The sequence below is a fragment of the Citrus clementina genome, unplaced genomic scaffold (assembly GCF_000493195.1).
Source record: "Citrus clementina cultivar Clemenules unplaced genomic scaffold, Citrus_clementina_v1.0 scaffold_3, whole genome shotgun sequence".
NCBI lineage: Eukaryota > Viridiplantae > Streptophyta > Magnoliopsida > Sapindales > Rutaceae > Citrus > Citrus x clementina.
The window spans coordinates 23,139,961-23,166,829 of record NW_006262339.1 but is presented as its reverse complement, the minus strand read 5'-3'; the positions used below and the strand labels follow the sequence as shown (position 1 = coordinate 23,166,829).

Sequence of the window (26,869 nt, the reverse complement as noted above, 5' to 3'; positions counted from 1 at the left end):
TGCCCAGGCTATGTAATTCCTTGTATGGTTAATTTGAAACGGTGCTTGATTGGTAACCAGTGCTCTATTCTTATCAAGTCTTTGTGTTGCAATAGATTTACAACACTTTCAATACCATTATAGTTGCAAACACCAAATCGATGGTGGCTGATCTCATTACTCCCTTTTTAGGCCATTCATAACTATAACTAAAGAATACAAAATACGGGATAAAAAAGCAAATAAATAAATAAAGAAGAAGAGACCAAAATGGTGGGCTTACTTGAATTCTGTTTAATTATAATTATGTTCAGTAAGACTATATCAGGTACTTAGGTAGGTTTATAGAGTGAAAATTGAAAAGTTTAAATTTTAGCAGTGAGTTTATTTAGTAAATAAATTTAATGAGTATTTAATGGGTTCAAATAATTTCACTCTATATAAAATTAACTTTTAGACTCTTAAATAAACTATATAATAGCATAGTATGAATATTTAGATTTAGAACGAGTTTTCACAATACATAAAAATATTTAAACTCCCATTCTAAAAAATAAAGTAAAGAGATGCATGGCACAATACCACCAAATATTTTGCATCAAAATCCCTTTAAATAATAAAAAATAAAAATAAAAATCAATTTTCAATTATTTAGTGTTGAATTAATAGAGTTAGAAAATTAGTTAAACTTAAGAATATCCCTAATTATATTCCCTCGTATACACCATCGATCCGCCACATTTTACACTTGCAAAGTTATTATTTTAGTTTATGAAAAGATGCAATGAAGATTTAGGTGATGTGATCATTTTCATTTAAAAACAAAAATAAAATTTGTTTCTGTTGGATTATCAAATTAACCTTCTTTCTGACCTAAACCTAACATTTAAAATTAAATAAAACGTCTCAGTCATTGTCATTATTCTGTTTAGTTCTTTTAGCAGCCTTTAGACGAATCTAATTTAATTGACCAGTTTCTAGTCTTCTTTGATTACGACTTTTAATTTATCTTGTTCGTGTTTTACGGGAAATTTATAAAAATAACAAAAAAAATTAAGCGTGTTTTCAACTTTAACCCCTCAAAATTTTTTTTATTATAACTAGCTAAACACTATTTTTTTACTATATTACCCTCATCACTTTCATCAAATTTACAAAGGCATGTCACTTTTCCCTTTTCAACTTAACAAACTTCATCCCTCAACAAACTCCATCACTCTCAATAAATTAATAAATTTCATCAAATAAGCATTATATAATTGAAGATATAATTATCAATTAGAGAGTTTCTTAAGGTTAGTTTATACTCTTACCATAACCTAAACTTTTAATCTATTGATTTTATTATTTGAGTTCGAAATTGAAGTGAGTTTTTATTACAAACGTTGTTATTTTTCATTAACAAAACAATGTGACTTGTTAAAGTAGTTAGTTTGAGTTGAGAAATGAAGATCAATCATTGAAACCCTTGAAAAATCGAGCAAAACATGAGCCCAGAACAAGTGAGACAAGCGTCTGTCTCACATAAAACCAACAGATTTATGTGAGACAGACACCTGTCCCACTTGCCTGTCTCACCAAAATATGTGCGACATGCAAGTGAGACAGGCTCTTGTCGCACATATAAACCCACTAGTTTTATGTGAGACAGGTGCTTGTCTCACTTGTTACCACTAATTTTATGTGAGACAGGCAAGTGGGACAGGCGTCTGTCTCACTTGTTCCCACTGGTTTTATGTGATACAGGCACCTGTCCCACTGTCTGTCTCACTAAATTTGAGTTATTTTCCGAAAGTAATAACTTGGGCTACATGTGTCCGTTTTAGGTGTATAATATATCGTTTCGAAACTTACGATGAGATGAAGCAAATCCAAAATTGTATACTTTATTTCATCCATATAAATGTACTGCATATTCACTTTACTAGGTTTTATAGCGTGGAATCTTATCTCTTTTTTTTTTTTAATAATTTTTAGGTTTAATGGATTCCGTTGCACTTCAATTATGTTACGACGGTTGGTGGGAGACGTTAGTAGATGGTCTTACGGAGTACGTGAATGCGAAGAATACAACATTTTTAGTTCGGAAAGATTGTACGTTTGAGCAATTTCTGGCAAGGGTGTATGAAATTTTACAGATAAATCCTAATGAATATAGTTTGAAGATGAAGACAACTTTGAGGTCTAGTAACACAATGTATCGTGCATGTTCAGTACCTATGGACATATTTAATGATGAAATGGTTAATGTTGTGCTGCACATGGCCTCTGATGTGGTCAATTATGGATGCCTCCCTATATTTGTCACCATATATCCTCGAGTTCCGGCCGAAAATCCTGAACCACTTGTGGAAAGTGAAACTTCGTTTAGAGCAAACGAGTCTATCCCTGATATTGAGGAAGAGGTGATGGTTGTCGAAGCCAGCAAAAATAAATACCTACTCTAAATAAATTGTGTATAATGATTGAGCAGGGTCGTGTCCACAGAGATCGGTAATTATTTAAATCCTTTTAAAATGTAAAACGTAAAATGGGGGAATTGTTGACAATAATAGAAATCAAATTAAAATAACTAGAATGCAAATTAAAGTTGTAATTCAAATTGGAGAAAGCTCTGGTTGAAGGAATTAACTCAGCTTGATTCGACTACTGATCATTGATTCAAATATAAATTATTATTACTTATAAATAAACCGGTTATAGCTACTGAGACCCTCTAATAGCCAATCTCTTCTTAACTAGTCGATAACCAAAGTACGACCGTTGGTTATTTCCCTAATTAATAGACAACTCTAGATACGATCATAGGATTTAATCAATTGACAGCCTGAAAAACCAGAGAGACCAAAATCCTAATCAACAAACACATACGATGGTTAATTTAAATTAGATTGTTTATTCTCATAACACAACTCTCTGCTATGTTATTTGTCACAAACATTAAAATCTTCATACGATGAATCCTTTAATTGACAATAGAATAAGTTGATAATTAAATAGTGGCCAATTACCTAATTAACAAACATAATCATGAAAATAATTCAGAGAATAAACAAATACCCAAAAAGCAATAAAATAATTAAAGCATAAGAAAGATCTCACAGTAGTGATGAATCAAAGCTTAATTAACCTTCAACCAGAAAAATAGGTTTAGTTCTTCATAGAGAGAAGAGAAAAGTTTAGATCTAGAGTTTCTTTCTTTTCTCCAATCTCTCGCTTTTTTTTTTCACAATAGAGTCCTCCCTTAAATACTCTCTCTCTCTTCTCTTTTAGAGTTCTAGTTAAAATAAAATACTAATATCTGAAATATTAAATTTGTAATTACAAAAATAACCAAAAATACAAAACACGTTAAACTAAAAACTGCAGGTCCGCAGTTGACAGCACGCGCCCACACCTTATCAACAAAGTTCTTCTGACGCTCTAAATTTCTCCAAGAAAACAATCATCTTTAAACATCATCTTATAGCTCAATTTTATCACAAATCAATAGAATTGCACCTACAAAAGGAAAACACAAGTAAATCATTATTATTAAGTGCAAAACATCGATATTAAGGGAAGTAAACAATGCAAAACTAGTGCATAAATTACACTCTAACAAGAGGTGTTACCACAACAAATGTCGTTCCAGCAACATTACTCACCAGTCAACGAAAACAATGACACTATTGATGATAATGACATTACGTTAGTGGATGTTGAAGAAAATGTGTTACCATTAGAGATATCGTTAGGGCAACATTACTCTCCATATCATAATAATGAGTGCCGCAGTTATGATGATCATGGTTATGACACCAACAACACAGAAGCTGATAATGCTTGTTTGGAACTGTTCAATAGTGTGCAAGGCATGAACTCAATTACAAAAGTTGATGATAAGGGCATTGATCATTATGATATTCCTATCAATGATGAGGATGAGCATCAGTATGATATTCCTATTAACTATAAAGACAACCGACCTATTCCTCCGATGGCCTGTTCGAGGAGGAGGACAACAGTTAATCCCTTGGTGAGTCTTGCTCCAATTTTGCCTTCAAATTTCGTTGCTCCAGACTTAGTTAGAAGCTGTAATTCTGCTGACATTGGTGTGGGAAAGTTGTTCGCTGAGAAGAATGAGTTAATACTGGAATTGCCCAAAGTGGCCTTGCGGGAAAAGTTTGATTTCAAGATTGCACGGTCCACAACGACACGCTTTGAGGCTTACTGTTCTTCGGAAGCATGTAATTGACGTCTTCATGCAATGAGAGGTTCAGATGAGCAGAATGTTCCTTTGGTAGTGAGAAGAGTTGACAATGTTTATACGTGCTCTAATGAGGTTTTGCCTAGTGGCCTCCGTCAAGTTAGGAGTCGGGTTGTTGGTCATCTTATCGCGGATAAATTTATTCAGGATAAATGGATATACACGCTAAATGACATTAGAGCAGACATACAGCAAGAATACGTGGTCCAGTTAACATATCAGCAAGCATATCGGGCTAAAGAAGTCGGTCTTGAAATAGTATGAGGGAACCCTGCAGAGTCATACAACTTACTTCCCAAATACTCTCACATTTTGACCAAAGCGAATGAGGGCACAGTGACACACCTCCAGCGGGATGGAGATGATAATTTCTTATATTACTTTGTTGCGCTGGGATCTTCCATCAAGGGCTTCGCGCAGTACATTAGGACTGTGATCGCTGTAGATGGCACTCATATAAAAGGGCTATATCGTGGAAGCATGTTTGTAGCAACATATCTGGATGGTAATAATCAGCTGTATCCGTTAGCTATTGGGGTCATGGATTCAGAAAATAATGATGTTTGGGAATGGTTTATGACGAAATTACATGAAGTGATTGGTGATAAGGCAGAGTTAGTATTTATCTTTGATCGATGCACTGGCATCAAGAGAGCCGTTTTAAAAGTATTTCACATTGCTGCTCATGGGGTTTATTTTTACCATGTCAAAGGCAACATTAAGTCTAAATTCAGGATGTCTAAAGCTATTTGGGATTAATTCGAGCCATCATTTATTAATGCAGCAAAGACATATGGACACGAAGAATTTAAAAGACAACTTGAAGGGTTGTGGATGCTCCACTCGAGCGCAGCTGATTACTTAGAGAATAATGTGGGTACGTGTAATTGGGCAAGGTCTGAATTTAAAGGTAGGAAATACAACATACTTACCACCAACATTGTGGAAAGTGTGAACTCTTTAATGAGGGAACCACGGAAATTTCTTGTAACTCATCTGGTTGATCACTTTAGAAAAACATTACAGCAATGGTTTTATGATAGAAAAATTGTGGCTGAATCGATGAGCACTCGTCTAACGACGTGGGCAGATGAGATAGTCAGCGAAAGGAGAATTTTGGCCGAAAGATTGACCGTTCAGCCTGTGTCTCAGCATCGATTTCATGTTTTGGATGGAGGTATGAAGGAAGGGATATTTGACATTCATGAAAGAACTTGCTCCTGTAGAGTATTCCAACTCGATCAGCTTGTTTGTGCGAATGCAATTACTGTTTGTCTGACCGTCCGTGTGGATTACATAAGTCTTTGCTCTGATTATTACTCTAAATATTCATTGGTCATGGCATATGCAGAACTAGTGGAGCCGGTTAGTGACATGACAGATTGGGACATTCCAGAAGAAATCCAGAAAATCAAAGTTAACTCACCGATCGAAGCACCACCACCTAGTCGTCGTCCAGAGTTAAGAATTCTTTCTATCGGTGAGGATGTTAGCCGAAGAACTGTGAGATGCGATCGATGCAACCAACCAGGTCATAACCGCAAGAGATGTAAAAATCTCATTGTGTCGAATCCAAACTGACTGTATCATTGTAACTAATTATGGATTCTGAACTCTTATTATAATTTATTTTATAATTATATGTAATGAGGTATATTATTTTATATTCATTTGCATAATGAGTACTAAAGTAGATCAACAATTACTTATAGCTAAATATATGAATATATCAAAAGTTTATATCTATTAGAAAAGTAATCTACATCCATACATCAAGTCTGAACACAATACAATGACTTACAAGGCAATATTGCCTGTGAATATATCTACAACAATTTTCTTCCTGAAGTAATGCCCGTGGCTACTATCAAAATCAAGTTTTAGCCCGAACATCAAATGCATTGTAAACATCAACATAAATACGCCGCAATCACCACTTCCAGATTCTTGTTGGGGCACATCCTTAACGATTCTTACTTTCAAGGGTTGGCACTCTGCAACTCAAGTCGGATGTTGTAGAATCCAACATCTTGAAGCTATTGAGGGAAGACGACCTGAAGAGGTTTGAATTTACGCAAATATATTTTGTCATTGCAAAAGGTAACCAATGAGTCGTAAATCCGTACCCTCTTCGCGCGAAGAGCCGCTCGAGCTAGTACCCAATGATCACCGCCCAAATTCACAGGGATGAATATCTACATTAAAAAAAATGCTAAATTAGTATATTTTATACACAATTACCATAAGATTGAGTGACAATTCTTACCATATCGACGTCTGTAAACGGTTTGGACATGATATCTTCTCGCCCATCCATATAGCAGTTTAAGTTGTTGTCATATTATAATGAATGGACATCACAACTACCATTGTTCCATAATTACTTTAGGAACACCTATTACATGATGAGTAGAAAATTAATAACATTTCGAGATATTTAAAATATCAAAATTATAGTTAATGATTATAGAGTTCGTGAACATGCCCAAAAATATGTATCTGTATGCGTGACGCGCTGCAGTAGAGCATTTGGAAACTGTCGTTGCTTCTCCCTGATCAAGCGGTAATACGTGTGAATATGCTGTGAAGGGATTAAACCAAGTAAATTTAGAACATAATCCATGGCAGTAGAAATATGAACAATATTGTAATATACTGATCATTAAACACACTTACCTCGTCACCAAGCCACCCCATCGAAGCATTGCCTATGAGTATTTCAAAAAAATTTCAGGACTGTTAGACAGGCCGATCTAAGAAAAATTTACCGGCGAACCACTGATCAAACTCCTCATATAGTCTTGAATCTTCTAGTCCCCTAAGCAGATTCATATCCACACTCGATCTTTCATCAATTTCATAGTCCGTAATGTTGAGTGCGGGCAAAGGCCTGACATTCCTAACTCTCTTGAAATGAGGAATGAAGTAAGGACTGCCAAAGATATACGACGGTCAGTACGGACGACCAAACTTACTAACGCTGGGAGGTGCCTCCGTGAATATCTGTACACTATCACAACTTATGTCCCCATATAGAATATACAACGACATGGGGTGTGCTCGTTGTCATTACCAGCATCAGTATGCGTACCGTAGCCAGCATCAACGTTCGGACCATAGCCATCTGAGGCCTGTTGTTTCGAAGAGATGAACATATTAAAATAATTTCGGGTTTGAAATCATAATAACATAACAAAAGCATATGAAACTTGCTCACCGTGTGTGAGGGGCCAAACGAAGAATCACTGTACGCGCCATTTGAAGAACCTGTGCCAAACGAAGCCATAAACCCCATGACCGCTTCTCTATATTGTTGTGCTTCTCTGTGTTCTGCCAGAAGTTCTGACCTCAGTTCGTTAATGGAACTGTGTGCAGTCTGAAGTTCCGACCTCAACTCGTGAATGGAAGACTCTATTTTATCCAGTCATTGAATGAAATAATCATTGCGGAACTTAGTCCTTGCCTATTATTACAAAATAAGAAAGTAATGACAAAGTGCTGAAATTAGGTATATGTGATGAAACAAAATGTTCAGGACGACAGAAGTTACCTCCGGCTCATTTCTGTCATCTGAATCGTGTGTGGATTCATAATGGTCGTCGGCAGCACAGGCATCCTCAACAAGACTCTGCTGCAGTCCTATTTGGCTCGTGGTGTCATGATCCGCCTCGTTTGGCCCTGTAATGGATGGCGCGTTGATTGAAGGTTGGTGCTGCACCAAGTAAAACAGAAAACAATAAATACAAAAAAAAAACAAACGTATAAATGACTTTGCATCCGGTTTTCAATGATACTATAAAGGATACCCACATTACGGACCCAACTTGGCAAATATGGCACGTAATCCTCGACACTCTTCCAATAATTTGTGGCTCTTTCCTTTGCATTCGGTTTGAGGGTTTGGAAAATGGTGCCATCATGTCGTAAAGAATACCAAATTTTTAATTAGTATAACCATCTATTATTTAACTGTTATATACAGACATACATATAAATAACTTACAAGACGCTCATTGAGGTATGAATAGATTTCGCCGAAGTTTATATTTGAAGAAGTCATAGGCTTCCATTGCACGATCTGAGGACCCTTCCTCCTAATTTTCACCACACACTATGATGGTAGTCCTCCAATCGCATCAAAAACCCATGCCTTTAACAAGGAAAGATACAAAGTAAAAAATCGTGTCATTAAATAATTATTATAACAAAACTAAGTTATAAAAAAAATTCTTCACTCACATGCACTGTAGACGTAAAGCCGTAAAAATTATATTTCTCAATTCTATGTAAGGAATTTTCTGCACTTGCCCTCTTAAATTTATTGGCTTTGCCGTTCAATGCATTATCAAGGCTTTTATATACTGTTTCTTACGACAAACGACCCCACAAACAACTTTAAAAGTGATTTATGTCATCTACCCCATTAAGCAACTTGAAATTGATTTGACAATGATCTTTTCTTCTGTTTAGTACTGTATTAGCAAAGTAAAACATGGCGATTTTTAACCATCGGTGTCATCCATAGTCTTGAACTCTAAGTTCATAAATCTTTCCTCGAACTGGCCAAGATTTATATCGCGATTCCTGCCTCCAAAGTACTTCTTAAGTAACCTATGACTTGTTTTATGCTTCGTCAGGACGACATTTTTGCCATAGCAAATTCCCGTTACTAGGCACCACTCTCCAAACGATAGCCGTATCAAATGGTCGGCAACTTGAAACCATAACTCATTCTTTTCATTTCCAGTGCCATAGGACATTTGCCGAAGTAATATATTGTGCACAATTACGCCTCTGAATGGATAGCTTCGGCACTGTAGGAAATGCCCAAATATATTGTCTTTGAACAATTGTAATTGTTGCTTTGTTAATTTTTCCGGAATGGCATTAACAACGACATCTAATTTGCACATACTCGTGATACAACCGGGAAAGTGATCAGCATAAGGTATATTCATCATTCCGGGTTCTTTCGTCGGTCCGGGTGGGTTATGCAATGCTATTTTTGATTTGCCCATTTATCTGGTACAAGTTAAAAGTATTATATGTTAATAAATTATGAACAGAAGCAAAAAAAAAAGGCAGCACCAAACAACACGCTATCTCTTGGTGCGATGGAGTGCCCGTCGCACCAAGAGGCAGCACCTCTTGGTGCGACAAGCACCAAGAGTCAGCACCAAGTTCGCTGCCTCTTGGTGCGATGGGGTGCCTGTCGCACCAAGAGGCTACGCCAAGCACGCGTGAGTTGTGCGCAGGTTGGCAAGCGTCTCGCCCGCGGCATGTGCATCTCGCGCGTGCGAATGGGCCAGTCGCGCGCATCTTGTGTGCGACAGGCGTGGCCTCGCGCGCGCGAGGCGCATGTCCTTTTCTCTTCCTTTCCCTTTCCCACATGCATCTCACCCACCACCGCCATTAAACACCACCACCACCACCACCACCACCACCACCACCACCACCACCACCACCAACAACAACAACAACAACAACGGCAATAACAACTCACCTAGGGTTTCCAATTTTTGTCTTTGATTTTAGAGATCTCCGAAGATTTTCAATGTGATTTAGCTTGTTTCAGCCGCCGACGATGTATACAGGATTTTGGTGATGAGATTTTGGTGAGAGGGGGAGGAATTTGCTTGAGGGAAACGTGAGAATGATGAGGGCAATTTTGTCCACAATTTGGTGTTTGGCTAATGTTGATAGAAAAAATTTGGGGGGGTTAAAGTTGAAAAACGCTTAATGTTTTTGGCTATTTTTGTAAATTTCCCGTGTTTTATCGCTTTCATTAAAAAATAAAAAATAAAACCCCAATCATTAATCCATACTCAAATTTGATTTTAAAATGCACTAGTTGGTGAAACATATTAATTAATGTCTAATTGTTTTTTGGTTTGAACTATAAGGTGATTCTGAATGGATCTCAACTATGAGAGGCATCTTTAAGTCCGTACTACAACCTAGACTAATCCCTACTCGCACCGGATCGACTCGTAAAAGATAAAGTGCTGGTCAAAATAGTAATATCTAATTATTTTTTAAAATATTAGTGATAGTTGGTAAATGTGACTAGCAATATTCCCTCTCTCTTTGAGCTCTAAAATTCTTTTGACATTAAATCCTTCACTATTTTGGAAAAAAAAAGAAAATAAAAAAGATAGTTAAACCAACTGACCCGAACGATATATATTTAATAGTTAAACCAACTGACCCGAACGATATTTAACCTTTTTTTTCCTACTAAACGCATTCGCAAAGTTAATTAATGGCTTATGTTGTAGTCGTAGGCTCGTGAATATTTATAAATTGATCAATTGCTAATATGAAGTAAAAGATTTCAACTTTAACACCATAAATTACATACAAAGGAAAATATGAATAGCGATACCAAAACTGCCAATTGATGGGTACAAAGATTTCTAAAGATCGTTATTCCATCATCTAAGAAAGCAAATCATATGCCCACTTCTAATGAAAAAAACTGAAATGACAATTGGCTCGTCGGTTTGATTTGATTTGATTTGATTTTAATTCAATTTAGTTTATAAATTTAGTCTGGCTCAGTTTAATTTACGAACTCTCAATTTTAAAAAAGAAAATACTTTTAAATACATCGATCATAAATAATAAGTAGATGTGAGGTTATTACATTAAATAATGATCTAAACTTAAAATGTAAAACCCAACTACCTCATTAACAAAAAAGTACAAACCAAACCAAATTAATCTGCATGGTTTGATTTACAAATTCAGTTTGAATTGCCAATTGCCCTAGCAGCTTCATAAGACACATAAACCTACAGCTATTTACATATGTAAAATGGAAAACTATTTCCCTAGATTTTCATGAGAGATGCTAAAACAATACAATATCCTTGTAGGAAACTCTGCTTTCTCAATCCGTAAAAGCTCATCGACCTCTTCTTTACTGCCTTTTCTGAACTTGCAATAGCTAAGCATTGCCTTGAGGTGGGAAACTAAGAGACCAACATATCGATCCATTACCTACATTTAATAGAAAATGGAAGCAAATATGTCGGCTTTTACTTCACTCGTGGCAGGTCAGATACCAAAAGGCACATTTTCACACCCACAGATGAAAATGGTATTCTATTCCCTGTGAAAAGAAGAGTGACTGACCTCATCCAAGTCCTCAAAGGTATCCTCCCCAATCTTCAACATATTCCCAAGACGAAACAAGTTTTTGATGTCTTTGTGATCCTTTCCTAATGTAGGATGCCTTTGTGGGCATATACTCCGCCATAAACTTTGCGACTTAACATTATATAACGAGGCCTGCATGAACTAGGTGGAAAGATGATTTCACCAGCATACTTGTCAAATAATTTCTATTGAAGAAGACAAGAGAAAGGCAAAAAAAAAAATGCTGAGTAATGTAATGAAACACAGATGCATTAGCCACAGTTATGAGAAAGTCTAAAAAGAACGAATTATAGAACCATATTCTAGCAATCAGAATTGAAACTGGCAGTAGCAGTCCACCAATCTCAAAATGCATAAACAAAGAATCTAAAACGTAGTTACCATTTATGAATCAATGAATATAGCTTGAGGACCTTTCTTTTTACTGGCAAAAGAAAAGAACAGGGCTGTAGAAAGATGCAATATTTTGCATTACGTATTAAAGAGTAACTGCAAGATCTAGTCTCGGAAAGAACTTAGGAAAAAAATGTGGAGACACAAAGCCGTGCTAGCATTTGAAATTCAAGGGATGAACAAAGTCATTGCAAAGTTCAGCTTAAGATAAAGAGAACAACTCCATCTTCAAATTTAACGAGTGAGTGTCTCATACACTCGCACAGATTATTACCAACCACAAGAATGTCACTGGCTAAAAACTGTGTAGAATTTTGATGATGTAAGAAACCTAGGGCAGACTTGCGAGATACACAACTCATTTACTTTCTATGGTTCTACAAACTAAAGAAATATAGGATATCGTTCGACATAAATTTTGAAATCATTAATGCACAAACCTACTAGTATATAGTCCTGTTATCATGCCAAGATTTTCAACAATTGCTGTGCCGAACATCGCTTTTGCCATGATATTTTCTAAAAGCAATATTTCAGACATATTTTTTCATTTGGAAAGTGAAGAAAATAATACTTGTTCTTTATGGTTTATACTTTAAAAAGTATCCCATCGGTGACAAAGCCTGTTATGCAACATTATAATTGATCAATATATTACTAATTTGAGAATCAGCGGCATACCTTTATCACAGCATCAGCTTTTATATTCTCAAAGTGGGGATGAAAAGATCATTCGTTGCTTAATATGTTTCTTTGCAAACACCTTTCTGAGAGTTTTTCTTTGCTCCATCTTATGACTGCTACTGTCTTCAAGATAGACAGGATCAAGGTCTCGAACATGCTGATGAGACTGGTACCTTCACGCAGCCTTATCAGAAAAATCAGAAATCTTCTTTTAATCATCCAAATAGTCTTCTTTCATTAGCATCCCAGTCAATCGTGACTCAAGTACACATATAGCTCTTTGACCTTGCACTTTGCGGACTATGGCTTGTACAACCCTCCTTTCAGCTAGTGCGTCTTCACTTTCACCCAAAATCATATTAAATTTTTCATCTTGACTTTTGGTTCTTTGTAATGATTTCGCGAGTCCTGAAAACCATGTACAAATTTCCTTCTGATCAGAAATAATATCTCTCTTTTATTCTCACGCCTCTTCTCTTTAATATGTCTGTCCAGAAGATAGGTCTTCAATAAGTCAGGGAGGTTGCTGACATATTCTATAGCCATCTCCAATGCATCTTCATGACCATTCATATGGCCTTCAGTGTCCCATTTATGTCCCTCCTTGGCCAACTCTTATGCAAGACCATAATATTCTGAATGTATTCTCGTATCATCCAATAAATCAGTAAATTGACTGCTTGCTGCTGGCAGCCTGCCCACTCCGCAGGACGCGCAAAAAGCCAGCCACATTGACAAACACCTTTTTACCAAGTCTATGAGCTGTCACAAAGTCTTTGCAAGAAAATACTGCTCCAGCTCTTACAAGGGATCTCTGCGAAAAATGCTGCCTTTCTGGGGCCAAGGCAGGATATGAATTGCAAGGAAGCAAATAGTCGTTCACGGAGCATAGCCAAATTAATGTCCAAACCCCACCTAGTTCGTAACATCTACCATAACCTGTTCAACCATTGCATACTTCCATCAGGAGTGAGAAAGTTCTCGAAAGGACTAAGCTTCATGGACAAGATCTCCCTCTCAGGACCACATAATCTTGTAACCATTGCTAATGGATTTTGCACATAGCACCCAAGCGCGACAGCACGCCTAACAATGCCTTGACAACATAAGAAAAATAAGTGTTCAGCAAAACAGATCTTGGTTTGGACACAGAACAGAGGACAAAAATGTATTAACCTTTCTGCCGAGGAAGCTGGTCGGATGAGATTGGGAATGTTCGTAAAGGCGAGGCAGAGATTCATCCCCATGTATAATGCTTAGCTCAAAAAAAATATCAATAGACTTAAGAGTTGAAATTTCATGACAATGGACATCAATATTTTACCTCATATATATCATCCTTCAGTGACATGCAAGACAAGTTCGCAACTCTTACGACAACAACATGTGGCTGATGGTCCATCATAAACTTCAAAAGATTTTTCTGCCCATATGCTTTGCCCTGCTGATGATGTACATTTTGAGACCAGGAAGTTAGGTATTGGGTAGAAAGCTTATCTGCCGAATCTAACATTACAAAAGTGGTTTCTAGATTTCCAGGCCCCCAACAGCATGAGAATACTATAGGAGTAGCTTCATCATCTTGTGTGATATCACTATCCTTTCGTTGGTATGGCGCCACATAAATCTTATTCCATAAATCCTTTCTGTATTCCTTGAGTAACCAGTTTTTAGCTCTGCTATTCATACTTAGAAATCACAAATCTTAAGTAGATAGCTTGTTCGGCTAACAGGAAAGTGACAGAAAGAGGAAGGAAAAATTAACTTAATCAAAGAGCTTTTTATTGATATGAATACAATGAATTACACACTGCTTGTAATCAATTTATACCGTTGATCAACAATAATAACAACATTTGTACAACTGTCATTTATCTATTGGCTAGGCTAATAACTAAACAACTAATTACAACACACTAACTAATTTGTCCAGCTCAGCAATCCTAGTCACGTTAATCTCAGCCACTGATCTGTTGTTGTTGATTAAGAATTTCAACACCCTCCTCAAGCTTAACGGTCGTGGAACAATATTAACTTTGTCTCTATAGTAATTGAAGAAAGATTAAGTCATAGGCTTTGTAAGCACATCTGCAATATTCCATTTACTAGGCACATACTTGATCTCTACTTGTTTATTTGTCACCTTCTCTCTTATGAAATGCACATCTAAGTCTATGTGCTTGGTTTTGGCATGATACACTGGATTTGTTGCCAATGCAGTAGCACCATTATTGTCACACCAGATTATTGGTGTTTGACTGCACTTAAGCTTAAGTTCTTCAAGCAAAGTTTGAATCCAAACAATTTCTGCACATGATGTTGATAATGCTCTATATTTTGACTTTGTGCTAGATCTTGCTACATTTTATTACTTTTTTGAAGACCATGAAATAAGATTTTGCCCAAGATATACACAGTATGCTCTGATTGACTTTTGGTCATCAACATCACATGCCCAATTTGCATTTATATATGCAGTTAAGGCAACATTACCACCTGGTTTAAACAACAAGCCATAATTCTTTATTACCTTCAAGTATTTTAGAATTCTTTTACAAGCAATCCAGTGATTCTTAGTAGGTGCAGCAAGAAATTGCCTCAACTTGTTTACTGAAACTAAGTTCTGGCCTTATGCCAAATATTGCAATGCACCTATTATGCTTTTATACTCAGTAACATTAACAATCAAATTATCTTCATTTCCTGCTCTTCTTAGTTTCTATCCTGTACTCATTGGAGTATCACTTTCTCTACAACTTTTCATGTCACTTTTTGTGAGCAAATCTATTACATATTTGGCTTGTGAGAGATGTAAACGGCCCTATACACCATGAGTAACTTCAATACCAAGAAAGTAATTGAATTCACCAAGATCTTTTAAAGCAAAAGTATCTCCAAGATATTTAATGAATCTTTCAATCATTGCATTATTATCTCCAGTAATTAGAATATCAACCACATATATCAATACAACCATAATACCTCCAAGTTCATGTTTAAAGAACAAAGATGAATTTGCCCTTGAGTTCTGAAGCCCCCACTTCAACAATGCTTTCCTTAACCTATTTCAAGCCATAAAGAGCCTTAAGCAACTTACAAATATGACCAGATGAAGGTTGGACAAAACCCTTAGGTTGAAATATGTAGACATCTTCATTGAGCTCCCCATTGAGGAAAGCATTGTTGATGTCTATCTGCCTTATTTTCTAGCCTTTCATAACAGCAAGACTAAGTACAATTCTCACAGTAGATTGCTTAACCACAGGACTAAAAGTACTAAAAGTCTAAAAATAATCAATGTCGGGGGTTTAATAAAACCCCTTTGCAACCAACCAAACTTTATACTTGGAGACATAACCATCTGCATTATACTTAATGTGAAACACTCATTTACAACTAAAACTTTAGTAGCTTGAGAGGCTAGTACAAGAACCCAAGTTCTATTTTCTATAAGTGCATCATACTCAGCCTACATGGATGCTTTCCATTTAAGATTTGAGAGAGCTTGAGAGATTGTAGCAGGTTCCTGTTTGTTAAGAACAGAAGAATATGCAAGATATTTTGGCTTAAATACACATGCTTTTGCTTTTATAACCATTGGATGAGTTGGCAGTGGAACTTGATTAGGAACAAATGGCTATGAAATAGGCATAAGAGGTGTAGAGGAAGAAGAATGTGGAGAATTATGAGACATATTATGATTAGAATCAGGAAAATATAGATGTAGAGGTAAAGAAGAAGAAGATGAAAAAGATGAGGAAGAACTGGAGGAGGGAAGAAAGAGCTAGGACTGTATTGAAATGAAGTTGGTATCAGAGCCAGATGGCATCATCAAGCTCAAATCAAACTACAAATCAAACCACAACCATTTCTTACACCTTCTCTACACCAGTTAAGCTTGAAAAATCCAATTATTTGATCTAGAAAATGCAAGCATTGGCATCTATTCAAGGAAATGGATTAGAAGGTTATATTGATGGTTCAATCACAACACCATACACATATCAGAGGATTCTAAGCCCTGGATTTGTGAATTGGAGACGAGCTGATCAACAGCTGTTAGGTTGGTTACTTTCTTCCATGACTGAAAGTGTTCTTGGTTGTAAAACTTCCTTTAAAGTTTGGAAAGCTCTGGAGAAACTTTATGGCTCACAAAACAAACCCAGAGCATTACAGCTAAAGAATCAAATGATGAAGACAAAGAAGAACAATCTAAGTATTTATGACTATTTTCACAAAATGAAAGGGATATCAGATAGCATGGTAGCAATAGGAGCACCAATGAGTGACTGTGATTTCATAATGAGTGTGTTGGGAGGAATTGGTTCAGAATCCAATCATGTAATAGTGTTGATCACAGGGAAATGACAAGATATGGATCTCTATCAAATTCACTCTCAATGTTAATGACACATGAAGGAATATTGGAACAATAAGCTTTAGCTGAAGCTATGGAAGCAAATCTGGCTTTTGCTGTAAATTTTTCTCAGAGAGGACCAAACAAGAAGAAATGTTCAGGTGCTTACAACTCAAATTTTGCCTTCAATCAAGATGGTTCAAGATCTGAAAATTTTGGATACATGATGCAAGAAATTTTAGAATCAACCAGCAAGGAGGAAATTATTACAGAGGAAAGAAAGTAGAAGAGGAAATAATATGCATGGAGGAAGACCTTGGAATCAAGGTGGTAGGACTCAAATGCCTAGTAATTCTTTATTACAGCAGTATCAACCTAGATGTCAAGTGTGTTTCACCATCGGACACACTGTTGATATATGTAAAGATAGGTTCAATAAGGATTTGTTCCAATAATGAGGTATCCACATCAAGGCAGTTACAATCAAGAGTTTCATCAAGGCTATAATCAGAGAAACATGTCTGCTTATATGGCAACACCAGAGACTGTAATGGATGATAGCTGGTACTTGGACAGTGGAGCAACTCATTATCTTACCAATGACCTCAACAATCTTAGCTTTAGTGAACCTTATAAAGGTAATAAGAAACTTATAATTGGTCAGGTGTCTCAAACACTAATAGATCAAAGATTGAAATTTTGGTCTGTAAATATAACATTTGTGGATTTACATAAGTGCACTCGAAAGATGTGAAAATGTCAAGAACATTATCATATGTTCAAAAAAAAATTATTTACTCAAATATCATATGTTTTATTATTATTATTTGAGGTGTGTATTGATTAGTACAAAATTTGTGTATTATTTTATATATGTTCCTCTGTATGATGAGTTTCCAAAACATTGGTATCTTACGATAATGAATATAAAAGGTTTTTACCAACTCTTTTTGGTGTATGTTTTATATTTTTGCTATTACAAATGTATAATAGGTTTTTCCCAAAAATTTAAAATTTTTAAAGTTATATCTCACCATCCTCATATAATTATTTCTTTATGAATTTTGTAACAAATAGTGTGAATGTGTCAGGTGTCTCAAACATTGATAGATCAAAGATTGACATTTTGGTCTGTAAATATAACATTTGTGGATTTTACATAGGTGCACTCGAAATATGTGAAAAGGTCAAATACATTATTATATGTTCAAAAAAAATTATTTACTCAAATATCATATGTTTTATTAGTATTATTTGAGGTGTGTAATGATTAGTACAAAATTTTGTGTATTATTTCATATATTTATGCTCCTCTGTATGATGGGCTTGCAAAACATTGGTATCTTGCGATAATGAATATAAAAGATAAGACTACTGAGATTTGAGATTATCTACCTGCTTGTGAAACAAAACCAAATGATCGTGAGGAAATAGTTAAGCAAAACATAAATTCAAATTTGTGAATCATCCATGAAATTACTAGATTGCAATAAATAATAACTATCATTATTACTATTGCAGTTACGTGCATTGGACCTATTAGTGTTTCGTGATATAGCCTTTAACTTTCCTTCTAACTATATTTCGTTGACTTGATATGTTATATTCAAATAATGTACCAATTCAAGCAAATGAAAGTGATTGTGGCTTATATGTGATGAAGTTCATGGAGACACCTAATGAAATGTTATTCCTAACTTATAAGGTAAATTAATCATATGATTTATATTTCTTAGTTTGCATAATACTTTAATCAATATTAAATTGTGTTATTAATTCTATTATGTGTAGTGTGAATAGGATGAAGAAAGATTTCATCTTGCGCTACACCTTGTAAATAGTTATGCAAATTTGGAAAGAGATAGTGTTATACAAAAAGCATTATCATTCCGTGGTTCTACTACAAATGTTATTGTTGGTCTTGAGTCACTGCTTTGGTGAAAAACAATTTTCTTTTTAAACAATTTTGTTTCAACAATTTCAACTTTTTGATAATTAAACGAATGTCATAAATGGATATTTGTTCGTGATGAAAGTTAGACTCTTGCAAGTACATCATTTCATGGTAGCTAAAACTTTTTTAGAAAAAAAATTAAAAAATTTATCCGAAGTTGTCCACTCCAATTCCCCAGAAAAAGAAAAGGTTGTGGGCTTGTGGCGACTTTCCTATCTGTATCTAGGGTTTTAGATCATTTGACAAAATACACAGCAGTTGCAATACATTAATAATCATATTAATAATTACAGCATGCTGCATGTAGTGATCTGAAATCTGGCCTGATGGATTCTTTCCTTTTATAATCATTTACAAATTCTCAATTTTCTTTGGCTTTTGTTTCTACTTTTAGCTTTAAAAAATTTCCCATATCTTTTTCTTCATTGAAGCAATCTGAATCATATCTTTCACTTCAGTTTTCTTCAGTACTTTTGACTCTAAAAGCACCGAAAATTTTCAATTGTGCATTGGCTTCTTTCTCAGTTTGCATTAACATTTTCATGCTATTAAAGTGATGGACTTGTTTGAAGAAATTTAAAATGCTATTAGGTCTTGCTCTTTCTGCATGCATGGTGAATAGAAACCTGAAACGTGAAAGAGATTTTTACTCTTCAATGTGATGGGGATATAAAGTGCTAGCTTCTTCACTTCAAAGTTCAAATTATAGGGATTGGGCACATATAATTTCATTTATTATTAGGGTTCATGATACTAGGAACCATAGGGAGTGGCTGTCGTATGAGGCTGTTGACATAAGTAACTTGGATATTATTAGATTTGTTAGATTAAAGAAACCTTACACATTAAACTTACAATTGAAATATTAGGCGTAGAACTTGAAATGTTAGCTTGATAGGTATATCAAGAAGCACCTATTAGTTTAGTAGTTCTCATCTCAATATTCAATTGGCTTGTGGGGATAAAATTCTCTCAAACTAGAGAGTAAATAAATGCCACTTTGAACTTGGAACTAATGAACTAGCTAGATGTAGAGGGAAGCTAGGTTTAGCAAACTTATTCCAATGTCCTCCTTGAGAATAAAGAATTGAAAATAAATTAAAACATTTTTATATACGTCTTATTTAGTATGTCTTTCTTTTTATGTCTATTTTTGTTCATGCATGTAGCTGAAGGCTGAAGGATCATGAAAAATAATGGGACAGCATAAATGATATTTAATAAAGAAACAAATTTTTTTATTAAAGTTCAGCTTCCTCTGTTCTTATTCCTTTTTTATCCAAAAAAAATTCAAACAATTATGCTAAATAATTAGAAATTTATGTGTTATGCACGTAGCAGCATAAGGTCAACCATTGATAGGTACAAGAAGGCGTGTTCAGATAATTCAAATTCTGGCACTGTTACTGAGATCAATGCTCAGGTAAGTAATTCATTAATTTAAGCTATAAATTCAGGCTTTGTTGGGAATATATATTATTATGAAAAGGTGAAAAAAAAAGAAAAAAAAACCAATTAATTACCGTTTGTTACCACATAGCTAGCATTGAAATATAAAGTTCCCAATAAAAATTTAACTTCTTCCATTACATGTGACCCATGGAAACAATACTATCAGCAGGAATCAGCGAAGCTGCGGCAGCAAATTCAAATGTTACAGAATTCTAACAGGTATTTTCAATTATTTCATGAACAATCATTTTCATATTAAGCGTAGTTATTAATTAATTATGCCAAAATATACAATTTCAATTGAATTTTCAATTGGTTATCTCACTCTTGAGTCTTCATATAGGCATTTGATGGGTGATTCTCTGAGTTCTTTAACTGTAAAAGAGCTTAGAAACTGGAGAACAGGCTTGAGCGAGGCATCACTAGGATCAGGTCCAAGAAGGTAATTAATTAATTGCATTATATATGCATGAAATCAACAAAAAATAATAATTGAATTTGAGAAATACACCGTTGTTTTGCAATAATACGTTGCATAAACATTATCTGTAACACCCTAGGCGAATCCCACATCGGCAAAGCACGGGAGAGATGCTGGGTTTATAAGGAGTGATCCACACCTTAATTGGCAAGACGCGTTTTGGGGTGTATGGGCGCCCCAAGAACAAATCCGTGCGGGCTTTGTTAAAGCCCAAAGCGGACAATATCTTGCCAGGTCTGGGTTGGGTCATGACATTATGGTATCAGAGCGGCTCCGCGTGTCCTCTTGAGCGATGGTGGGGCAAACCTCAACGAGGACGCTGAGTCCCCAAGGGGGGGTGTATGTAACACCCTAGGCGAATCCCACATCGGCAAAGCACGGGAGAGATGCTAGGTTTATAAGAAGTGATCCACACCTTAATTGGCAAGATGCGTTTTGAGGTGTATGGGTGCCCCAAGAACAAATCCGTGTGGGCCTTGTTAAGGCCCAAAGCGGACAATATCTTGCCAGGTCTGGGTTGGGTCATGACATTATGGCATCAGAGCGGCTCTGCGTGTCCTCTTGAGCGATGGTGGGGCAAACCTCAGCGAGGACGTTGAGTCCCCAAGGGGGGTTGTATGTAACACCCTAGGCAAATCCCACATCGGCAAAGCACGGGAGAGATGCTTGGTTTATAAGGAGTGATCCACGCCTTAATTGGCAAGATGCGTTTTGGGGTGTATGGGCGCCCCAAGAACAAATCCGTGCGGGCCTTGTTAAGGCCCAAAGCGGACAATATCTTGCCAGGTCTGGGTTGGGTCATGACATTATCGGTATAGGTTCAGTACATGTAATTTATGTCATTTTGTAAATAATTTGTTGCTTTGTGTGTTTCCTGTTTTGTGCAACAGCATGAAATGCCGCCAGCTGAAAATGAGTTCTTGCAGAAAAGGATAATAATTAAAATTTATTTAAATCCTGTTTAGCCTTTTTCATTTTCTTCCAAGCTTTTATGAAACTATTCAACATTTTCATTTCCACAGGAGATTGAGCTGGAAAATGAAAGTGTGTGTCTCCGATCAAAGGTATGCTAATCAGTCCTTCGTATATATAATGCATTTGTCTCACCCTATCCCAAAATTTCTGAACGTTATTAAAATTTCATGGTTTCTGAAACTCAGATAGCACAAATGGAGAGGTTTCAGTAAGCAAACACGGTGACTGGGCAAGAGCTGAATGCAATCCATGCATTAGCTTCTCGGAATTTCTTCAGTCCCGCTATCATCGAGGGTGGTGGCACCGCTTACTCTCACCCGGACAAGAAGATACTCTATCTCGGGTAAATAATTCTTCTATCACATTTCATTTCTACGTTCTCGCGTTGCACGTGCATCAACGTTTTCTCCCATTTGCAGGTAAGCTAGACACTGGAGATCAAGCTTGTGGCATCTCAGCACGAGATCTATGATCAAACTATGATTATCTAATGAATTTGTGTGCTACTTGGTACCTATTTTTGAAACCAGCAATATATGAAACTGGATCAGTTTATGTGTAACCTAATTACTTACGCTGAATTAAAACTGGCTGCTTCTCTTTGGGGGACCAGTGGCTACGCTAAGACTTAATATCTATATAACTAATGTTGTATGATGTTGAAGGATTTGCATTACCTATAAATTAAATACAGATTGTGTCATATATGTATAAATAAATAATGTACTTGATAAGTCTAGGCTATCGAGCTAGTTGAAGTTTGGTGTGAATCAAAGAAGGGTCATAAGTTCGGTGGTTTATTGCAAGTCTCTTGGACATTAGGAGTACTCTATTAGTCTGTTTGAAATTTTTGCGAAAGTCATGATTGTTAGAAGGGCATATCTTGGAGTGTGTCTGCTAGGACTGCTACCAATGTGAAAACAATATAGCGTTCATTAAGAGCTCAATGAGGAGAAAAGGAATCACATCTCTTTGGAATCACCGTGTAAGAAAATATTCAAGACGGCTCCATAAAAGAAACTTCATTTGATGTCAATACAGTTTTTCCATATAATACTATCTTAAGACAGCACTCGAGACTGGACAGTGAACATTTACATAATACAGGATATAAGCTTCTTGACTATAGTAAAACACCGAGAATAAATGCGGTATGAAGTTCAAATATTATCTGAAAAAGGAAGAGGAGACAGAAAAAATATACTTTAGGTGATTTTCACGCCAATGGCACAGAGAGCCTGCAGGTGACTAGGTCAAAGAATGGGACACGGCGGTTGTGGAGCTCGGTTACGGAGCTCCTGAGTCTCCCTCTGAGATCTTTCAAGTTTCTCTCTAAGCTTAAAAATTTTTTCATTTGACTTCATTTGAGCTAACTGTGCAGCCCCTTCTGCCTTTAATCGAGCAAGATGCTCCTCTGCCAATTGCTGTTCGAGCCTAGTTGTTGTCTCTTTGAGCTTAGACTCAACCTATCAAAAAATCATCAGTATCAACTAGAAAACATGCCACTAAGCCCAGGAGTCGCAGCATAATACAAAAAAAGATTGGGCAGTGGTAATATAAAACTCCAAATTAAGAGAAGAAACTTCTTAAGTGTTAATTTAGTTTAATCCAATTGCAAAGGGAGTTGCTAAGTTCACCATACTTGGCAAAACTTTCTTATTACAATCAATTCCACTCTCTCAATCATTGATAAATGGTAGAAACAAAAGGTTAAAAAAATAAACAGATAAACCCAAAATATAAAATATTAAAGAATCTACTAACTTTTTCATTTTGCCACACTCCAGGAATGTGGAGAGTAAAACTTATTAGCACCCAAGAAATATAGTCATTACACAGAATGTTACAGCAACTCCAAATTAGAATGTGACATAACTTGCTTATAACATTTCAATTGTTCCCACAGACTCAGGGGTGCAGAATTCCTAGCAACAAAACAACATCCAAAGTATTACAAGAAATGTTCTTATTATTGATCGCTAAACAAGTGCAGAATCCATTCTTAAGTGCAAGTCATGATGAGTAAACCACCTATAGCTACCAACATAGAGTAACACACTTAATTTCATCAAGAAACAAAACAGCACACGGCGGTCAAACAATATTCAAGGTAAGAACAACATGGTACAGCTTCAAAACACAATCAGTGAACAGATAATAACAGATTTGTCCCCATCAACTAGCAAGATAAGCCTCTTTTCAGATGGCAATCTCCAACAATCTAGGGGTAAGGACAGTGCGGCAATCTTTACCACCTCCAAGTCTCATGATTTAAAATATCATTACATAGTTTGAGAAATGATAATATCTAGGTATCTGCACGCTTTATAGGCATTTTTTAATTACACAGTTTTAAAAATGATTACCGAATCTGAGAAATGAACACATATGCATGTCATATTTTGATGTCAAAATGAGGAGCATAAAAAGTACCATCTCAGTAGTTCGTTTGAGTTGATCTTCATATGATTTTTGCATCTGCTCCTTCAGCTCTGAAATTTCTCGTTTTGAATATCCCTTGAGAGAATCAACCTCAACTTGGGTATCACGGAGTTTAGTAGCCCCTTTCTGAGTAGAAAAAAAAAAAAAGAGACATGGTCATCACATATTCAGAAAGAAGCAGCAGAGAAGTCTATTACGATAGTAATGAAGTCACCTTCAACTCGGCAAAGATTTCGTCTGTATATGGCTGCCCGGCATTCTGCGCGATGACAGAGTTAACCAGAGAAAGAAGCTTCCCAACCTGCTCAGTTCTCTTGGCCGCATCCTTAGTCTTGTTATCAAAAAGCACGCACCTATTATCACATAGTTGAAGGATTTCCTAAAATAATGGAAAAGTGATCAGGAATAAAGCAAATGTTAGCCCCTTTTGTAAGCATTGATAAACCAATCAAACACTTGTAGTCTCCAAAAGTTTGAAGATATTGAGCCGACAAAATTTGTTTTTGTTGTGATCATTAGTACTTAATATCATGCATCCTCAAAAACTATTTAAGGGCAAGCCATAATCAAATTTTAATAATCAATTCCATTCTCCTTATGGTTTGACCACTTACAATAACCTCTTATGTCCATCAAATTTAAAGATCTTAAAAGGTGATAAGCATTCCATATAACAGAAATAATAATAATAATAATCATAATAATAATAATAATAATAAAGTGATCAGGAATAAAGCAAATTGCATATTTTCGAGTGAAAAACATTGACCCAATCAAAATCAGTGGCTACAGAGCAGTAGTTGCACTAGAACAAAGCATGAAAGAATGCACTATTATCCTAAACAAACTCAAGTGACCAAACCTCAAAACTGCCAAAAGACATGATCCTATTTTTTGTGGCATCTACATAATTGACCTAATTTTGCGGCATTATAATTAAAAAATTTTGATTCCTTCAAACTACAAAAATTAGTACAATAAAAAAAACAAAGTTCACTTTAACTGTAAAATATTCCGATTTTGATTCCTTCAGCTTGATTTTTGTTATTTTTCTTCCAACTCCTCGTAGGTTAAATCAAGAATGCAGTAAAACAGAGGAACTTGATACAAATCTTTCTAAACTTAAAAAGTTCTAAGAACCAAATTCATCAAGTAAATGCTGAATTTAGGAGATTTGCATGCTGAAACTGAAAAATAGTCTCACATTAAATTTTAGACACCAATTTTGAGGCTAGGATCCACAAGGAATGTTTAAGAGAATTTTAATCCTTGTAAAGTTAGACTTGATAGTTTATTCAAACAGTGCCTAATAAAATGGACTTGTATAGCAAGTCATCTCCTCCTTGGCACACTTGTAAAATCTTAAAAGTAAGATCATTTTAAGCATATAAATCAAAGAGGTACATATTTTAAGAAATAAACAAATGAACATATTAATAAAATAAGAACCAAGATTAAATAAAATTAAGACATTAACCTATAACTAAAATTAAGTAACGCCAGTAGAAAATTACCAACCAATCACCTCTCCGGTCAATCCCGCATGGCATAAGAAAACCATTCAGAAAATGAAGCACTATTGAAAATGGAACTTTAAGACGGCTGGCCTACTATAAACCTATCTAGTATTTTCAGCATGCATATATTCATATTAAACTTCCAATACTCCAACCGTAAAGGAGTCTAAAACTTCTCAAAAGAACCAAAGAAAGACAACTTGATCAAAATGACTAATGAAATTATCGAAAACTATTGCCATTCAGAAACAAACCTTTAAAGGCTTTGGACACTCACGACCCAAATAATCTTCTAATGTTTCGTCATTATCTTCAAGTTCATCCCCTCCCGTGAAAACAACAATCATATAGTCAGAAATTTTTTTCCCGAACAAGGACTCCAAAATGTGTATTGCAGCTCCTTCCTCTTTAGAAAAACGGTTTCTAATAGAGAAAACTAAAAGGACTGCATGGATCCCATCCTTGGCCATACCAATACATTTGACAATTTCCTTGCTGACAAACTCAGGGTCAGCCGAAGAATCAAAAAGTCCTGCAATCACTCATAACATCAATCTACTTACCAGCACAACATCAACAAGCATGGAATGGAATATCTAGGCACCAACATTAGTAAATTACCAGGGGTATCAATGACATTAACAACTTGGCCAGCTTTGAGCATGGTTCTCTGCATTTCACAAGTTTTGGTAACCCCAGACGAGCCAGCCTTCGACATGAAGGCTTTTTTTCCGAGAATACTATTGGCCGTTGCACTTTTGCCATTGCCAGTACGGCCAACTAAAACCAAATTGCGCTCCCCATTAGATGGAGAATTAGGCTTCGAATCGGCATCAATCACTCTTCCTCCCATCATAACAAAGATTTCAATTTACCTGCAATGCATTTACAATGTCAAACCACTTCACATTGAATTCAGATTTTACCATTAAACAATAAGAAACAAACTTTAGTCACCATACCCTTACAATTTCACTCCATTAAAACCTATATTTGTTATTACTTTAAATATTATCCAACCGAACATGAATAAATTCATAAAAAATATTAAAAATAAAAATCATTCAGACCCCGACAATATAGTTATATTTATAATCTTAATAAAAATATGATGAATTGATATATAATCAAGCACAAAATCTAAAGAGCATCAATTAATTAATTAATTGTGCTGATATATATTTTAATTTAATTATGCTTGTTTTATGAAGTTATTGAAAAAAGA

General features: G+C 35.6%; 2 protein-coding genes and 1 pseudogene across 2 annotated transcripts; 1 reads left to right on the top strand and 2 right to left on the bottom strand.

Moving 5' to 3' along the window:
• The first annotated feature begins 5,062 nt into the window (after positions 1–5,062).
• Positions 5,063–5,809, top strand: LOC112099714. Its single transcript, XM_024187159.1, has one exon. It carries the CDS (start codon positions 5,063–5,065, stop codon positions 5,807–5,809), a length of 747 nt encoding a protein of 248 aa, XP_024042927.1.
• A 5,244-nt stretch (positions 5,810–11,053) lies between these two features.
• Positions 11,054–14,153, bottom strand: LOC112099713 (annotated as a pseudogene).
• An 8,754-nt stretch (positions 14,154–22,907) lies between these two features.
• LOC18047961 (immune-associated nucleotide-binding protein 9) lies at positions 22,908–26,500 on the bottom strand. The gene is made up of 5 exons (XM_006441727.2): positions 26,266–26,500; positions 25,899–26,176; positions 24,342–24,506; positions 24,119–24,253; positions 22,908–23,151 (listed from the first exon to the last, which is right to left on the bottom strand). Exons 1-5 carry the CDS (start codon positions 26,498–26,500, stop codon positions 22,939–22,941), a joined length of 1,026 nt encoding a protein of 341 aa, XP_006441790.2. The 3' UTR covers positions 22,908–22,938.
• Positions 26,501–26,869: the final 369 nt, after the last annotated feature.

Bases quoted from the DNA above. Each gene is read 5' to 3' on its own strand.
- LOC112099714 (XM_024187159.1), top strand. From the start codon at position 5,063: ATGCTCCACTCGAGCGCAGCTGATTACTTAGAGAATAATGTGGGTACG.
- LOC18047961 (XM_006441727.2), bottom strand. From the start codon at position 26,500: ATGATGGGAGGAAGAGTGATTGATGCCGATTCGAAGCCTAATTCTCCA. The intron at 24,507-25,898 runs GTTTGTTTCTGA...CCATTATTTTAG, and splicing joins AGTGTCCAAAGCCTTTAAAG to GAAATCCTTCAACTATGTGA. The intron at 24,254-24,341 runs GTGACTTCATTA...TTTTCTACTCAG, and splicing joins AAATCTTTGCCGAGTTGAAG to AAAGGGGCTACTAAACTCCG.